At 40.7% G+C, this 19200-nt stretch overlaps 1 protein-coding gene across 4 annotated transcripts in view; it reads right to left on the bottom strand.

Annotated features, from left to right (window-relative positions):
* The window catches only part of CHD6 (chromodomain helicase DNA binding protein 6), a 174960-nt gene that overhangs the window by 97913 nt on the left and 57847 nt on the right, over positions 1-19200 (bottom strand). For all 4 annotated transcript variants that reach the window (XM_005871256.2, XM_005871255.2, XM_005871258.2 and 1 more), the window contains exons 3-4: positions 11532-11679; positions 9583-9732 (exon numbers count right to left, since the gene is read on the bottom strand). In XM_005871256.2, coding sequence (XP_005871318.1) covers positions 9583-9732; positions 11532-11679 — 298 coding nt within the window. The remainder of the gene's footprint in view (positions 1-9582; positions 9733-11531; positions 11680-19200) is intronic.

Genomic DNA, 19200 nt, shown 5'->3' with positions numbered 1-19200 from the left:
GATGTTTCTCTCTCATCGATGTTTCTAACTTTCTATCCCTCTCCCTTCCTCTCTGTAAAAAAATCAATAAAATATATATTATATATATATAAAAAGATCTTGCCTGGGAAGTATTAACTCACCCTCTGTATTCACCAGACCTTGCTCCTTCAGATTACTACTTGTTCTGATGGATGGCACACACACTTTCTGAGCAGCACTTCAAAACGTACAAAGAATTGGAAAATAGGGTCTCTGAATGGTTTGCCTCAAAACAAAAAAAGTTCTATTGGGAAGGTATCCTCAAATTACCTGAAAGATGGGGAAATGAGTAGCTAGCGATGGACATTACTTTGAATAAAGCATTTTCGATGTTTCTCTTGAAATTACCGTGTTTTCTTTAATTACAAAATCTGCATTACTAACTGATACACCTAGTATTTGGGTGCCTGATCAGAACTTTCCAAAAGGACGGTATATTCTGAGTATCACTGTCTACCCATTCTAGGGTTCGGTTGTCACAAAGCCATACCACTACAGAAAACTTGTATTTTCTCAGATCTTAAAATCAAGCTTTTCCCAGAAAAGTGATAGTTTACAAAAAATTAGGAGGGCAGATGGTAGGAAAAAAATGTGGAAATCAGCAGGCGCGGACAGATGCTCCCAAAGGTTACAAATATTACGTCCCCCCAGACACATGGCATTGTGCTAGGTGCCATGCAGAAGTTAATACAAAATGACAAGTCTTTTTCCCACAGCTCAACAAGAAGGCAAGTGAACTATGCCTACCATACAACAGGAAGAAGCTTTTGTTTTTCTGTTTAAGTATTTGTTCTGTTTGATTCTTAAGCACAAGTTAGGAAAGGAGGAGGCAGTTTATTGCTTACTGCTTGTCTTCTCCCATTCGATATAAACCTTTTGAGGGCAGAGATCCTTATTTGTTTTATTCATTGATGTTGCTCGATACCTCAAAAATGCCAGGCAACAGTGGGTGACCAACAAATATTTGTTGAATTGGAAGAGAGTCCCAACAAATATTTATTGAACTGTTGAAGAGAAAGAGAGAAAGAGACTTTATAGTGTCAGTCTTTAAAATTTTAGCCATTCTAATGGATGTGTAGTATTGTCTCATGCTTTAAAAGGAAATAAAGCATCAAACTCACAAGGACCACAGACTGCAGACTGTTAATTATTCTTAATCTACATCATGTAATTAAAAAGTCTCCCCCTTCTCCATATCCTTGGACCTATCCTATACTATCAGCATGGCTAACAGAAAAGGGCCAAAGCAAGGTGTTCTCTCTCTTTCCTTCCTCCCTTCCTTCCTTCCTTCCTTCCTTCCTTCCTTCCTTCCTTCCTTCCTTCCTTCCTTCTTTCCTTCCTTCCTTCCTTTTTAACATTTGTTATTGATTTTTCAGAGAGAGAGGAAGAGAGAAAAATCAATGTGAGAATGAAACATCAATTGTCTGTCTCCTACACAAACTCTTCTAAGCCAGGAACCAGGTATGTGCCCTGACTGGGAATTGAATCCACAACCTTTCAGTGCACGGGATGTCGCCCAACCAACTGAGCCACACCAGCCAGAGCTAGATGTATTTTCTTGAGCAGTAAAGATCACTACCCCGACCCTGCAGCCAACAAACAGTGCTCTATGGCAAGCCGGCAGGTGCTAGGTTAAGAGAAACTAGATTAATGAACCAACTTCTTTCCTAACTTCCTACTTCCTTCCTAATTTCCTTCCATATTATTTACTGAGTGTCTCTTAAGTTTATGCACTGGTCTTACAGAAATAAATGAGCTATAGTCTTCATCATCAAGAAATGACCAGACATGCTAACACAATGCTTTAAAAGTTACTGGGTATGGCATCATACATATAGTATGCAGGGACCTCAAGTGTTCAGTTGATGGATTTTTACATATACACATACACACTTGTGTTAAGTACCATCCAGAGCAAGTTATATAACATTTCCAACATTCTGGAAAACCCTTGTGCTCTCATGGGAAGTAACTACTATTCAGACTTCTACCACTATTAATTAGTTTTTTTATTAAACTTTATATAAATTGAATCGTTATAGTACATGGTTTATTCTTCTGTATTACTGTGTAGTATTTTGTTTTATAAATACACCAACATTTATTTATCCATTTTACTGTTGAGGAATATTTGGGTTGCTTCCAATGTTCATGTATGTCTTTCCACTCAGATATCTTGGATACATACATAGGAGTGGAATTACTAAACTATTATATGTTGGGTTTTAACAGATACTGTCAACATTTTTTCCAAAGTGATCTCAACATTTTTTACAGCCACAAGCAAGGTATGGATGGTTCACCTGACTTGATATTGTCAGTCTTTAAAATTTTAGCCAGCTAGTGGATGTGTAATATTATTGCCTCTTTAATTCACATTTCCCTGATAACTGTGGCTGCTGAAAACCTTTTCATATGCTTATTGGCCATGTGGATATCCTCTTTGTGACGCTCCTATTCAAGTCACTTGCCTATTTTTAAAATTGTCCTCTGTTTTGATTTGCAAGAGCTCTTTATGTATTTCTGATTAGTAAAGAAATCTTGTTGGCTCTTCCTTCAAAATATGTTCAGAATCCAACCGTTTCTCACCATTTCCACTGCTTATACCCTGATCTAAACCACCTTTTTTTCTCACCCAGATTATTCCCAAGAGCCTCCTCACTAGTTGCCCTGCTACTCTGTTCTCAAACATTCACAAGGGTCCTTTTTATTATGACACCTTTTGCTTAAACTGCTTAAAATATTTCTCTAACTCAGAATAAGCCATGGCTGGTGTGGCTCACTTGGTTGAGCATCGTCCCATGCACAGAAAGATTGCTGGTTGATTCCCAGTCAGGGCACATATCTGGGTTGTGGGCTTGATCTGGTAGAGGGCGTGCAGGAGGCAGCCGATTGATGTTTTGCTCTCACATTGATATTTCTCTCTCCCTCTCCTTTCCTCTCTCTCTAAAAATCAATAAAAAAAGAAAAAATAATAACAATGAAGTCAAAGATCTTCCAAAAGTCTACAAAACTCTATAGTATCTGTACCCAGTCTCCCATCTCATCTTGTTACCTTTAAGGTCTCCTTGCCTGTTCCTCATATATACAGGGACTTTGCATAGGCTATTCCCTCTGCCTGACATGCTCTTCACCCCTACATAACTCCCTTGCTTCTTTACTTCCTTCAATTCTTTGCTCAAATGTTACCTTTATAGTCCAACACTGACCACCTTGTTTAAAACTGTAATCCCCATTCTTGAAATCCTTATCACTCTCTTATTCTAATTTTTTTCCCCATAGCACTTACCACCACTGACTACACAATTTTCTTATTTTTAGGTTTACTAGCAGCCATTCCCTAGAAAATGTTACCCTTTGGAAGTTTTGAACTTATCTGTTTGGCTTCACATCACACATGGGTTCAAAATCTGGCAAATGTCTGGAGGGAGAGATTGGTGGTGTGTTGGTTGCAGGCTTCTTCTTCATTTGCTGTAGGCTCCCTTCATGAGGGCAGAAATTTTTGTCTCTTTTGTTTCTTGATGTTATCTTGAACACTACTTGGCATATAGTAGGTGCTCAATAAATATTTTTGAATAAATAATGCCAAGAGATTTTTGCTATACAACTTTGTAACAGTATAAAGCAAGTGCTATGGGACCATAGAAGCCAGAGCATGTGGGAAAATGAGCAGAGGCTTTGGAAATACAGTGACACCTGAGTTAGACCTCTGCTAGCCAGCATTAAAGTGTCATAATTGCCAACTACCTTTCCAACCTACTGCTAAGTCTGCATAATCCAGACTAGAATAACCAGCAAGCACTCATACATACTGAGAGGAACAATTGCCTCTTCCTCACTACCAGATTCAAATATTCTCTTATTCTTACCTACCATGGAAAACAGGAAAAGATGGTTTCTGAGGGTAGAATTTTGATTGCTATTCAGAGTTTTTAACTAGGACCAAATCCAAGGAAACAGTAACACATGGATGAAGAAAGCACAGGACTTTATTCTGACTACTAAAAGGATGGAGGACTTAAAATATTCTTAATTATAGAAAATTTTCAAGTAAAAAATTAAGAAATTTGAAATAAATTTTCAATTTATTTTTTTGGCAGGGGTTTAAAAAATCAATGGTCATCATCAAAATACTGAAGACAGGTTCTTACTCTATCCTAATAAAAGGAAAGGAGAGTAGCATTTTCAAAATACGCATCAAAATAGGAAGGAAATTGGGAAATCAAGATTTTTTTTTCCTAAACAGAGATTGTGCATAAAAGCAAGATCATGTGTGTATAAACACTTAGTGTATACAGATACACACAGATATAAACTAAATCTGCTTGCCAAGCACACTTCCATAACAACCATCTGTTCTCAACTGCTTGGAATTTTCTCAAATCATCCTTCAAAGAAGACCATTTTAATTCATTCACATTCATATCAGAGACTCACATAATTAAACAGTTTTTCTTAGAAAAAATTTCAAACGTTTTCAAACCAATTTGCTCCCAACTTCAACCAAGCACCTGATTTACTTCTATTTAACTAACCATAAGGAGAGACTATAACAAGAAGCACATCACCTTTTCAAATCATCAAGTATTTCCCAAGTGTCAAGGAAATACAAAAGTAGCATCAAACAAGATGCCCAGTTTCAGGGGTTTATACTCATTCAGGGAAAGCAAAATTAAACAGATTTTTCTTAGATGTCCCAGGAAAAAGCTAATTAGTGTGATAGTAACCATAAGCTAACCAGAATGCAGAAGGCAAGAACAGCTTGGAATTCACAGAATAGATGGTGTTAGTTGGGCCCAAAAGAATGGTGGTTCATAAGAGGTCAGAAAACAGGAAGGAAAGCCAAAATGAACCCAAAGGATGAAAGAAGGAGTCTATGGGGAGTAGGATGCATATTTGGAACACTCAGTAACCAGTCTCAGTAGAGCAAAAGCATTATACACAATGAGGAATGGAAATAAATGAGGGTGAACAGGTGCAGCCACATTTTTTAAAAAATCAGGCAGGAGTTTCAACCTTTTAAAGGAGTTAAGAAGTAACCAGCTTAGATTCTTGAGCAGGACACTGAGAAACACCAAACTTTCTCTGGTATTGTGGGAAAATTAGTTTGGTAATGGATTAGGAGGACAGAGACTGCAGCAGGATGCTATACAAATGCATACTGCAATAACCTGAACACTGGCCTCAGCACAATGGGTAGCAGCAGAAACCAAAAGGAAATAAGTACAGGAGATGATCTGAAGAAAGATTCAGGGTGGGAAATGGTGGTTGTAGCCAATGAAGAAATAGGAAGAATCGAGATCATCCACCCAGGCCAAGTGGATCGGAGCCAAAGCACTGAATCATGGAAGCTGGTACAAAACTAGAGCAGTGCCAAATGCCAAAGAGCACCAAGTCATTTTTGCCAAGGGGTCTGTTTGCAGGCTAGAGTGTCTGCTTGGAGCAAGAAGTAAATGAATACCAATGGGAAAAATATGCCAGTATAAAGAAATGGAGAAAACAAGAGGCTGAGAGAAAAAAGAAAAATATCTCATTCTTGTTTTTCTAACCTAGGAGTTAAAAATCATACCTGTTTACATAATGGGTTTTAAGCATATTTATTCATTATTCATATATTAAATAAATATGTAAGTACAACTCAGTACAAGTCTTTACGTTGGTACTACCTATGTTAGGTGAACATTATGCTAAACTAAAGTGACACTTGTTTTGCAAGTTTATAATCTGAATGAGGGAACAATGGTGAGTAATATTCAGAACAGTGTGACAGAGGCACTGACAAATCTGAAGAGTCACAGGCTCTGGACAAGTGGGATATGGATTCCAACTGACTCCTGACTTTGGTAATAATAAATAAACAGTCGTAACACCACAAAACAGAGGCTGGAAAGTGCCATAAGTGAATTTTTGCCTGAATAGTTCCTGGGAATTCATGTAAATTTTACTTTATTGAAATTCATGCCTGAGAGATACAGAGAAGAAGAAAAAAAAGATACAAGCCCTATCCTTAAATAGTTCATGGTTTAGAACAGCGATTTTCAACTGGTCTGCTGCAAGAAATTTTGAAACATGCAATACCTGACTATTTAGTCAGGGACACTGACCTCTTTTTATTTAGATTGTCAAATTTAAAAAATGACAACAGTTAACACAACAACAGTCGTCCATTATAAATGAACCAAATTACACCTTTTTTTTTTTTTGTTCAGGCAAAATACAGTGTATTTTTTGGTGGGCTGCAGAATTTTAGTAATTATGAGTGCTATTAGAAAAAAAGTTGAAAACTGCTGGTTTAGAAGGAAAGCAAAAACTGGCAGGTGTTTAAAGGACAATGAAAAAGTTAAATAGGAGAATGCTGTGGGAGCATAGGAGAGAGGAACTTATCCCCAGCTCAGGGGGAGTAGGGAGCTTGCTGGGGGAGGCAATAACTGAGCTCAACCTGCCAGGCACAGGAAAAGGCCAAAGCAGAGCGGCTGTCTGCAAAGACACAGTGGTGAGGCACAGGGGAGCACCATGAGTTGAACCTCATTCAAATTAAAGTCCTTTTGTTCCAAAAGGCAAAATCATACAAACCACACAAATTGTAGGAGGCAAAACCTGAGACAATCTTGTAAAAATCTATACCCTGTAAATGTACAACTGTGAAAGTTCCCTCTGTTCCAAGTACTAACATCCATGTGACAAAGAATAGGAAAACAAGGAGTTCGTGTCAGGGTGGAAACTTATTTCCAGCCCCTGAATCCCAGCTCCTAGTGAGGGGACTGTCCTCTGGACTCTAAAGCAGGCTGTGCTAATCTGCCAGTCTTGAACTAGAATGAATCATGTGTAAAGATGTTTTTAGCAACTCACCACTAGGTAACCAATACTGAGGTTGCAATCTGGGGCTGGGACAGGGGCCAGCAGCCACAGAATTGGGCTGAGCATGCTGATAAGAGATAGCACAGAATTGCCAACAGGTGCCAGCGGGGCCTTTTTTATGCCTTTTCCACACCCTTCTCTGCCCCAAGCTAAAGCCAGCAAGCAAGCAAGCAGACACCATCCAAAGGGCCTCGGGAGAAAGATGAAAGAGAGCCTCATCTTCTTCAACTGATTTTCTGTGCCACTGGATGCTTTGAGGATTGCCTGGAATCCAAGATGAGATCCAAGGCTTTTAAGCTTTGCATTAGCCCGGGAAATCTTTGTTCACACCTCACCAGGAAGCCCAATAGATGAAAGTGAAGCTGTTTTGGTCCTGCAGCAGCCAGGGCTTTACGGAGCACTGATTTTGAAACCCACTCAACCCCCCTTGCAAGCTATCTGGTCTGCCCTGGGTGCTGGGCCAGGCCTATGGTCTGGTTGCTTTTCTGAACATCAGCACCAAAACCTCTGATCAGGCCTCTTTCTTGCTTAAATTTAGTAACAACTGTTGAGGCATAATTAATGCAAATTCAGATTCTATCTTGTATTTCACCATATAGTTCCCTCTCTTTGCTGTATCCTTAAGAGGATAAAAAGAGCTTTAAGATACATACAATTTCCTGAATTGTTTCTGTCAGATCAGCTAATTCTGCCCTTCAGGTACCAGGAGAGAAGTCATAACAATAACTGAAATATAGTTAATGACTTAGGCTAAATGGCTAGGAGGAGAAAATAAAATATCTTACTGATTTTTTAAAAATATATTTTTATTGATTTCAGAAAGGAAGGGAGAGGGAGAGAGAGAAACATCAATGATAAGAGAGAATCATTGATTGGCTTGTCTTCTGCATGCCCCACACTGGGGATCGAGCCCACAACTCCGGGCATGTGCCCCAACCAGGAATCGACGACCCATGACCTCCTCAACCACTGAGTCATGCCGGCTGGGGCTCCCTTATAGTTTTTTAAAAACTAAACCAACCATAAAATCTCCAAGGAAGAAAAACCCATTATAAAGCAATATAATCCTATCAATGCACGGCAGTCTGTGAGGGCTACTCTTAACTATTTGCTTGAAAAGTACTACAATGACAATACGTCAATTATTATTCCTATTAAGTCTTATATTCCACATGAAACCAACTCTTAGTGCTGGTCACTGTTCAACACCTACTATATAATTCTATGACCTGGGTCTTTCTGTGCCTCTTTCTTGATTAAAAAAGGAACAATGACCCTGTTTCTAGCTACCTTCCATGCCAAGAGAGTGAAAGGACATGTGAAGTTATGTAAAATTGCTTCAAATTGGAGGCCAGGTGGTTTCAATAGATAAAGGATTATCGGTTTCAGTGAGCCACACCGGCGCCCAGGAGAAAGGACAGGTATTTGTGCTGCTGCTGCACATGCAGAGCGTGAATTCTGCCAAGTCAGCAACAGTGACTCCGAACCAACAGATAGCCAGAATGTGCTGCTGGCAATGATGCCCCTCCTACATGCTCAGCCTGCTTCTCCTTTTGCTTCTAGTTTCTTCTCTACAAGCTCCTTGGCACAGACCTCCTCCTTTTCAACATTTACCGCTCTTCCTTTCTAACATCTGGGCATCAGGTCCTAATGCTATCTTCTTCCTCCTTGATGTTGCTGCCAGTGGAAAGTCCTAAAATGCAAATATGGCCATCCTGCTTCTCTGCTTGAGCCCATCGATGCCTCCTATCCCTCTCTGATCTATAGTATAAAGGCCAAATACCTTAGCTGACATCCAAGGATCTACATTATGTGACTTGTTCTACCCACCACTCAGATCTCATCTCCCAGCGCTCTGCAAATTAGACCGCAGCACTCAGCCACGCTTGTCTATCATACCACAGCCTGTGGTACCATCCAGGCTCTGGGGCTGTAGTTCATGTTGGACATTACCCCTCCTAAAGCCCTGACTGCCCTCCCGTTCCTGTCCATGCCTCCTTCTGTGCAGTTACAGTATCCAGCACATACTTCTAGGACTGCCATAGAAGTGGTAGTAGGTCAGCCATACGCTCCTTCTCCTAGTTAAGGCTCCTGGGAGGCAGGGACCAACCCTTCATGCTCATCCTTGAATTCCAGGACCTGGCCTTGTGGTGGACTCTCAGTACACAAGTTCCAACTGTAATGACTAGTTCACATGATTTTATTCACCGACCAAGTATTTATCACATATCAGACTTTTCCATTCTAGTGAGAGAGACAACAAAATGAAATCATAAATCCAAATTACAAGTGTAGTAAGTGCTATGAAGGAAACACACAGGAGTGAAATACAGAATCACTAGGCTGAGGGACAGAAACCTACTTTAAAAGATGGTGAACCAGTCATGTAAAATGTAAAGCACATGGTAAAGAGCATTCCAGGAAGAAGGGACAACACATACAAAGGCCAGTAGGTGGGAAAGAACTGCTAGTTGAGGCATTAAAAGACAGCAAGTCTTTTGGCTGCAGTGTCATGAGAGGGATAAGGAAAAGTCATTTATCTGAAAAATGCATTTGGTGAAACAGTGTAATGGTAGAGGATCCTGCTTGGCACAGTGAGGGTCTGAATTTTATAAGCAGTAGTTAAAATGATCTAACTTGTGTTAGCAAATAGCCACAGAACAACTCCACCAGGTAGACCAACATTCCATGCAAAGGCCGTACCTCTGCCTGCCAAGCCAGGGTAGAAGCTGAGAGGGCAGATGCTCGGCCAGCTCCAAGAACAGCGATTGTTTCCCCATCGTCATCCACCACTTTGAAATCCAGGTCCTCGTTGTATTTTCTGCGCTTCACTTGCCGTCCAGAGCGTCGTTTCTGCAAGGAAAACACATCAGAGAGCTCTGTGAGTCAGAGGCAAAAACTTGTAAAAGAATACTCTCAACTATACTCACTAACATGCAAAGGAGACCTTTCTTACATTACAAAAGGAGTCTTCCTTAAACACAACTCTTTTAAGAACTAAATTCGCTCAAAATGGGACCTAGTTGAGGGAGGGGATCCAAACTGCGGGGAACTGAGAAGGTGTAGTCTTGGAATCCAGTGAGGCATGTTTCATTCATCAACGGCAGTGACTTTTCACCTCCTTCTAGAATTGGGTTCTATTCCAGTAAAACAGGGATGGGAGGTAAACTCCATCATCTTTGAGGTCCCTTCTAGCCTAGCTGGAAGCTCTGATTTTATGACAATGATATATAATAGTTGATTTTGGCTTTGCTTAAATTCACCAACTTATATAATTCCTAAATTAAATAATACCAATTTTATTAGAATCTTATAATACTCCTTGAAATACAGGGAGACATGAGACATCTTAAGTGTGACAAAACAAGACTCATGAGTCACCATCTGAGGACTCGTCTATAATTAAGCAGCTTGTGACCTTTCAGAGACAACATTCTGCAACAAAGTGGCCCAGTGGCTTTCCTCCAACATAAAAACACATGGTTCATCTCTGTATACACATCATCCAGGCAGCAGAAACACGCTGGGAACCATTCACCAGCTAGCTCACTCTCAAGTACGTAAACCTTAAAAAACAAAACAAAAGCAAAACCCCGCCTCCCTTATTTCCTACAAGATATCTCCTGAGCCTCTCTTAGCCTTCCCCCCATTTCTTCACTGTGTCACCTCTGATGCTTAACTTTACATGAGGGGTTCTACACAGAAAGCTGCCCTTAGTCCCACATACAGATCACCATCCTAGAAACACTTAACCCCCTGCCAACTCCCATCAACCCAATGTGCTTTCTTCTCTGCCAATCAGATATCTAGCAGCCACAAGCCCAAATTTATAGGCAGTGAGTGGGGGTTGGCTCTGACACCCCAGACACTACTACTTATTATCACGATGACATCAGGAGCTGACACCTTCCTACAATGAAGATCACCTAGAAACCTATGAGGGTCCAGATGGCACTGAAGTTAAAGCAAGTCGGTCTTACTTTCAATGGTCCCCTGCAGCAGCACAGTTCAGATGAACTGCTATGGGCATCAGAGGAGATAGCACTTCAAACGGGAGACTCATGTTGCTTCACTCAGGGAGCGCATGCTGACCAAGGTCATATCTTACTAAGGTCATGTCCTACCACGGGCATGGGCACACTTGGCATATTGTCAGAAACTTCATGTAGGTAGACAACTCCTTGTTTTCATGTTTGGCCAAACTTTCCTTCCTATTTTGGCATAATAAATACATCCTGACTTTTCCAGCATCTAGGACTACGAAAATGTCCTTGTGCAGACTGGCCCAGCCTTGAGTCCTAAATGCATACTTACATTGCAAAACAGGGCCCTGTGCCTTACCTAGCTTAGCTCTCAACTTCATTTTCCACATTCATTCGCTCTGCAGCCAAATATGCTCCTTTCCAAGAAGGAAGCAAACACCACTAAAAAACTGGGAGATTATTTTATATTAATAATATTATACTAAAGGTCAGGATGCTAGGGAAAAGGTCTGTGGTCTTTTGGTGCTTACCCACCAAAACAATGAAAGCCCAGCCTAGGCCTGTGCACAAGGGATGTAGGCTTGAGAGGGAGAGGAGTGACAGGATTGCGTCAGCAAGATCCCATCTAGCAGCCGTAACCTTCACCAGGGCTCCGGGTCACAGCTGTACCTGGCTGTCTGTAGACTCAGTGGATTCCTCAGGACTCCGCAGGGATGGGTTCGGCAGGCCCTGATCCAGCTCTAAACTCTCCACTGTGGTTTCACTTTTCCTTTTTCCTTTCTTCTTTTTTTCCACTGGGGTTGGTCCTTGCTCCTTGCTACAAGGAGAAATTCAGAATTAAACCTATTGGGCAGTTTTTGAAACTAAGATTTCTCATATGATCAAAGTTATGATATCACATCCTGGAATCCTTGGACCAGGGTAGGCTTTAGTTGAAAATCTAAAAGAATTTCTTCCTAAAAATATACAAAAACATGGGAAGAAATAGCTTTCAATGCAGAATTCACTTTTTTACACCCCTATTGTGACTCCTATGGCTATGATTAATGTGATAAGAAATAAAATACAGTGGAACCTTGTTTCTTAAATGTCTTCCATCTCAAACAATTCGCTTCTCAACCTGACAACCCTTTCATGCTGATACCTGTATGATCAGTCACGCATCTCTCAGGTGACAAAGGAGAGAATCCACAAATATGAGTCAGTTTACCACTGCTAAAATCTCAGGATATTGTGCTGTGAATATTTTCGTGTTTTTTTTGTTTGTTTTGTTGCTGCTTATAATTATTGCTATATTTTATTTTTTACTGTACATTTCCTTTCTTTTTTGTTAAATTATCATTTACATTTCATGTCCTTTTTGTTTTTAAAGTGTTTATAGATTAAACAGTACAATAGACATGTACTATATATATAAAGAAAGGTTAAAACAGGGAATCATTTAGAGGTCTGGAATGTATTCATTCAATTTACATTATTTCTAATGGGAAAAAATGATTCGGTTTTTGAACAGCCTTCCGGAACGAATTGAGTTCGAGAAACGAGGTCCCACTTTAATATGAACATTGCCAAAAACCTCACTTTCAGTTTATATAAATGTCTTCTCTAGGAAATGCACTTGCTTTGCAGGTATTGAGAAACATCAAATTTCAATCTCCCTTTAAGTTACATGGGAAGAGACATCTCCCTAATCTGTCATCATCCTCTATTGAGAATAATCTATGTATAAGACTCAAAGTGAGTACTAAAAACTCAAAAATGAAAAATGAAGACAACACTGTCCCTGCCTTGAGGAGATTACAATTATGAAAATTCCAAAGACCATGCAGAGCCACAGTCCAAAGTCCACCCATTCTGCAACCCTGCTAAGATGGCAACATCTCCTCTAAAAAGCCTTCCTGAGCCTCCTACTGCATAGAATCTCTTTCCTACACTCTCAAAGCATTTCAACTGTTCTTTCCTTAAGGTACTCAAACTCTGATCTGTCACCAAAGTTAGTCATTAACTCTGACATGGGCTCAGTACCATACAGTGCCTGGATCCTCTGCAGTTGCTCAATAAACATTTGCTGAATGGACGACTTTTCCTAGAGGGCAATATGTATTTGGTTAAGTTGTATATTCGCCTTATGCCTTATACATAATAAGTATTAAATAAATATTTATTGAATATATAAACAAATGGAGTTTATCAATGGATGGATTAGATTACTTATCGTTGGGGAGATTTGGGAAAATGTATTCGAGTGGGGATATACATAGAATTTTGACAGAAGATAGGAATCATCATTATCATAGCTAATACTTATATAACAATACATGCAGGCACAATCACCATCATCCTCATCATCCTCATCACAACTAATACTTATAAATGATACATGCAGACACAGTTCTCTAAGTCCTTTACGTGAATTACCTCCTTTACTTTTCACAACAACCTTATAAGGCAGATACTAGTCTTATTAGTCTCATTTTATCAGTAGGCACAATGAGGTTCAGTTAGATTTCCAGGGTAACATGACTAGTGAACGGCAGAGAAAAGATTTGAACCCAGACATGCTTTTAACCATTATGACATTTTGAGAAATGGAAGAGTTTTAAGAGCACATTTAGTAAAAGACAGTCTGTGTGGCTGGGTGACAGGGAAGTGAACAGAAGTACTAAGTGACAGAGCTGAAAAGAAACCAGGGGTATACCAGCCTAGAGAGTTTAGATTTCAACTTCATTCTGTGTGAAAAGGGCATGATGGTATGCTCACAGAAGACGCAATGAAGACCTAGGCTAGATATAATCAATAAAAACTCAAAGGTGGAAATAATTTTAAAGATTCAGCTGAAGTAGAACCAGTAAGTCTTGGCAAATGACAGAATGGGAAATGTGGATATTTTCCATCAAGTGAGTTACTGGACGATGTCAGGGGAAAGGAGAACCGAGGGCCTTGTTTGGAGAAGGGAAATCCAGCATGATGAACTGTGGCAGGACTAGCAGCCGGTGATGACTGGTCAGCACAAACAGCCCACCCTCAATTCCCCAGGTTGAAGACTGGTGGGTCTCCTATCAGGAAAGTTATGAAAATTATTCTGGTCCAACTGAAGGCAATGAAACTCAAGGGGTCCTGCCATTTTAGAGGATTACACCTTTGAATAAGAGGTTTGCCCTCTCAAGCAGGGGGCGGGGAAGCAAAACTTCTTCCACTTATCAGTTCAGGACAGGAGACTCAGATGAAACAGTTTTAAAAGATGCTAAATTTTCACAGGAATATGTATCTCATGTTATGTGGCTTCTCACTAAGAAAACTGTATAGCAATTTATATTCTACAAAGCACTTTTTGTGTTCTGAGCCTCACTGAACTGTTAAAACTGCGATTCCATGAGGGAGCAGAGCAGATGAGTCATCTACTGCAGATGAAGAAACAGGTTTGAAAGCAGCACAGGCCCCAAAGTCAGCAGCAAAGCAGAGCCCAGCACTTAGCTATAAAAAAGAGGAATCTCTTACCGTTTGGGGCAGCATGGATGGACCTGGAAAGTATTAGGCTAAGTGAAATCTGGGAAAGACAAATATCACATGATCTCACTTATTCGTGGAATCTAATGAATAAAATGAATTGACCAACAAAATAAGACCGGAAGCCTAGAGGCATGGAACAGACTGACATACATCATGGTGCGGTTGGGCGGGCGAGAAGAGATAAACCAAAGAACTTACGTACTTATATGCATAGCCCATGGACATGGGCAACAGGGCAGTGAAGACCTAGAGGGGTGGGTAGAGGCTGGGAGGAGGCGGGTAAAGGGGGAGAAAATGGGAGGTATCTGTAATACTATCAACAATAAAAAAATATATTTAAAATTAAAACAAAAAAAACCCTTGATTTTATAATAAAACATATACCCACTTTAAAGAAAGCATCTACCATGTCTTTACGACATGCAAGAAACTTCAAATATATAAAACTACTAGAGGCTAAAATTGGTAGTTAGAAACTGGGTGTTAGATCTGAGTATGAGGAGAAAAGTCTGGGTATGTGTCACAACACTGTATTACAATGATTTTTTTTATTACTTTGCTCCCATGGATTCCGGAAATGAAAATTTTTATTTACCAAACAAATTGCATTATTTGAAAAAAGATTAATCTTCCCATTTTTAAATTAAATCTTATAACATGTCCATCAAAGTCTTAGCAGATAAGAATCAGTTACTGCCATAGTGAGTTGCCACAATTCCCAAGTTCAGAATGACTGAAAACAGCTCATGATGGCAATCACTGCCCCACAGACATGCATAGGTCTGGGGAGTCCAGCCCGAGAGCCACTGCTCCACCCGAGGAACAACTCTTCAGAGAAGCGTCCAGTCCAGGCCTTGCCACAGGCTCTGATCTTCTTCCCAGGAGTACAACACTGAAAACAGGGATGCTGCCCCCCCAAGGAGCTCATTTGCAAAATTAATTCAACTTTTACTTAATGCCCATATTAGTTCAGCCTATATCCAGAGAACTGAGTTGGGCACAGATTTTTTGAACATTGGTTAAAAGAAAAAAAATGCAAAAAACCCCTAATTGTTTTGGTGCAGATATAGTCAGCTGTAGACAAAATGAGAAACAAATCACCCTGTCCTCAGTCCCTTTAAAAACAAATCCCACTTTCCAGTCAGAATCGCTTCTCACTGATACCTCCCTAACTCCAAATATGCTCATGCCTCTAGTTCCTTAGTTATCCACATGAAGACCAGTTACAGGCATCCTGATTTGAAAGTTAATGAATTTAGATCTTATATATCTCCCCACTTCTTCCTCTACTCAATATTTTTGCTGATTTTAATCAAGGCAACCATGTTTTAAATTTTCCTTAATTTTTCTTGTCCCATTTTTGTTTTGCAGACAAAGCTTCATCTTGATCTGAGGATTCTAACTTAAAATCTTACAAGTTCTTTTCTTTAACTTGTTTCTCCTGAAGACAGCTGTTCTGCTCATTTCTCTTTTCCTCTTCTTTGCTGCTTGCTTTCCTCACAGTCTCATGATCTTTGGTGAACTGTTCCTATTTAAAATGAATGAGGTTGACAACGCAGGTGTCTGGTGAGGCTATCTGCTGCCTAATAAGTTACTTTCTCCAACAAACCTTGGACTGGGAGGCCAGGCCTGGGAACATGCATACAGGTGCTGCCCCTCCCCCTCCCTTTTAGAGTATGGGCAGGGAAAGGCAGAGAAGCTAGTGCCCCTAGACTCCCTTCTTGTGGATGTCAGTCTCCACTTGGAGCCCTAGAACCTCCCCTAGAGTAAACTGCTCAATATCCCTAGAGCAGTGGTTCCCAACCTTTTATTGGACATGCTCCACCTAAGCATCTCTAAAATCTGATGCCCCCCTCCCCGTGACATATGATTCTTATTATTCAAAAAGTGAACTCCTAGGCAGTGGAGGAAGCCTAAAAGGTCATTAACTTGCTCTAAACAAGCTTCCAAAGAACATGGCATCCATGAAAGAGAAAAATAAAAGAACGAAAGGACAGCTGAAGTACTAAGGAAGAAATACACTAAGAAATTGTTTAAAAAAATTCACTGTTAATAACTCATTCTCGAATTGCCCCCCTGTAGGGTGTGTGCCCCACGTTGGGAACCACAGCTCTAGAGCAATTGCCTGACTTCAGCCTAAAGCTGACAAACCACACTGCCACTCTGCAGATAGTCCCTGCAAGGTCTACTATGAGGAGGAAGCACTTCTACCTCTGCCACAGCATAGCTCCTGCACGTGCTCTGAGCTGGGACTCCCTCCGCAGCATTAATCCATCAGTAAGATACCACTGGCCTTCCTCATCCAGAAATTCCTAACATTGCTCATCTTTGAAGAATGTATTCCCTCTGTTCTTCCAGTCATTTCATTAAGATTTAATGAATGGAAAATAAAAGTATGCTCAGTCTACCATCATAAAATTGAATATACCCCCCAAAGAACATTTATTTAAATGCATTCTGGTCTTTTGCTTCACTTTTTCTCATGAACTGATTCCTTTAATACCTGGCTCAATATTCACCTCTTCCAAAGGACTCCCTGGAACAGAAATGAAATACTCTTAATCTTCTAAATTCTTTCAGCTATCCTATACACAGTTATACTAGGTTCTTTTGTTTGCTTGTATTTTTTTATTTTATTTGAATGTTTGCAAGGTTGTTTCTCTAACTCCTGAAAGCTCCTCAAAGATAGGGCCTGTAGATGATACTTCTATGACACTTTCCTTCCTCAACTATCCCATTCCCAACAAAAGGACTTGTAAACAAAGCAAGGCACACAGGACACACTAAATATATACCAGAAAAATAAATCAAGCATTAGTATTTTAGTAACTGCTTCCTTATCGATCAGGTCAAAGTCCACCATACATGAGACCATAATTTAGAAAGCTCTGGGATTACAGGGGAAGCACTCCAGGTATTCTTAGAAAACTAGGAATGGAGACTTAGTCCAAAGCATCAGAGATGGTCTCTGCCCTTATCATTTATATTCTTCCCCTACTTAACATAAAGCCCGGTGGGTTCAAAGCACAAGGTGTCTATTCATTGTCTTCTTTCTTCTAATAAATTATTAGAATGTAAAAACAGAAAGAATCTGGTCAACTGACTGCTCTGGAGCCTAAGAATCCTATATAATAAGAGGCTAATATGCAAATTGTCCCCTCAACCAGGAGTTCGACCAGGAGTTCCCCCAGGGGGTGGGGCTGCCCATAGCCCCCCCCACCAGCCCCACCCTTGATCACCCCCCCACCCCGATTGGGGGCGGGGCCAGCCAGCCAACTGCCCGTGGCCCCTTCCCCTGGCTAGACCCAACCCGTGCATGAATTCGTGCACCAGGCCTCTAGTTCCTCAATAAAGATATGCACTCTACAAAGGAGATGGCCTTCAAACAGGGAGGCAGAGCTGAGCTGACTGAATTTTACGCATCCTGAACCACAGTTATCAGCTGACTCACAGCTCAAATGGTTATATGATCAGAAACTCTGGGGCTTAACTTTCTAGAAGCAACCATCAAAGAAGGAAATCAGAAAAGGTAAAACCTTTCTTCCAAGATGTTACCAAACTTATTGGATGGGAGAAAAATCTGCTCTGAGTTGACAAAACAACAACAAAGAGGGTAAGAAGCTGAGGCACAGAAACTGGTGCGTGTTGGAAAAAACTCAGTTTTCCACCTTCCTGTGCAGAGAAAACCCAGTTCTTACAATGTTCTTCTTCTGTGAGTCTCTTTACTACTCACACAAAACACTTCACTTCTGACACTTCTGGTCACCAAGCATTTCTCCTCCTACAAAAACAATTCTCGGACACCAGCATTTAACTCAATTCTGACACCATCTACCCAGAGATAGCAGTAGATTCCATAGGGTAAGGGATCAGAGCCACAAGACAGGCTGCCCCCCACCCCACTTTCAACGCCAGTCACCATCCCAGATTGTCACCCATGTTTCTAACCAACCAGCTACAAATTAGAGGTTCCAATGACCCACTCCCTGGGTTCAATTAATTTGCAAGAGCGGCTCACAAAACCCAGGGAAGCATGTTTATCGGTTTGATAAAGGATATGATGAAGGACAAAGATGTACAGTCAGAGGGAGAGATATATTGGAGAAGCTCTGGGAGGGTCGTGAGCACATGAGCTTCTTCCTTGTGGAGCTGGGGTGCATCACCCTCCCAGCACATGAATGTGTTCACCAACCTGGAAGCTCTCCAAATCCCCTACACTTGACATTTTATGGAGAATTCCTCACATAGGCATGAGGCATGAGGCATGATCAATTTTAACTATTTCTAGCCCTTCTCCCCTCTCCAAAGGATAAGGGGTACGGCTGAAAATTCCAAGCTTCTAATCATGGGTTGGTCTTTAGTGACCAGCCCCCCAGTAACCATTCAGGAATCCACCCAGAGTTGCCTCATTAGAACATTTCACTTCTTTAATTATAAAATGAAAACACCACTTGTTATTGAACAATGGAAGTTATTATATGCTATGTTATATGAATCTTATTTTCAGGGAGAAGAGCTCTATCCATTAGTTCCAAGAAAACAATCAAATTTTATATATATATAGATATATATAGATATATACATTCTATATCTAAAAGCCTAAGCGACTGTGAAGACCGAATGACTAGAAAGACCAGTGGACCAGTTGCTATTATACACACTGACCACCAGGGGGCAGACGCTCAATGCAGGAGCTGCCCTCTGGTGGTCAGTGCACTCCCACAGACAACCTCCCATGGCCAGCCAACATCCTATGGCCAGCCAACCTCCTGCGGCTGGCCCACCTCCACCCAGTTCCCACCCCACCCTCTGCCCTTACCCCTCCCAC

The sequence above is a fragment of the Myotis brandtii genome, unplaced genomic scaffold (assembly GCF_000412655.1).
Source record: "Myotis brandtii unplaced genomic scaffold, ASM41265v1 scaffold333, whole genome shotgun sequence".
Lineage (NCBI taxonomy): Eukaryota > Metazoa > Chordata > Mammalia > Chiroptera > Vespertilionidae > Myotis > Myotis brandtii.
The sequence above is the reverse complement of the archived record's forward strand: the minus strand, read 5'-3'. Positions and strand labels throughout refer to the sequence as shown.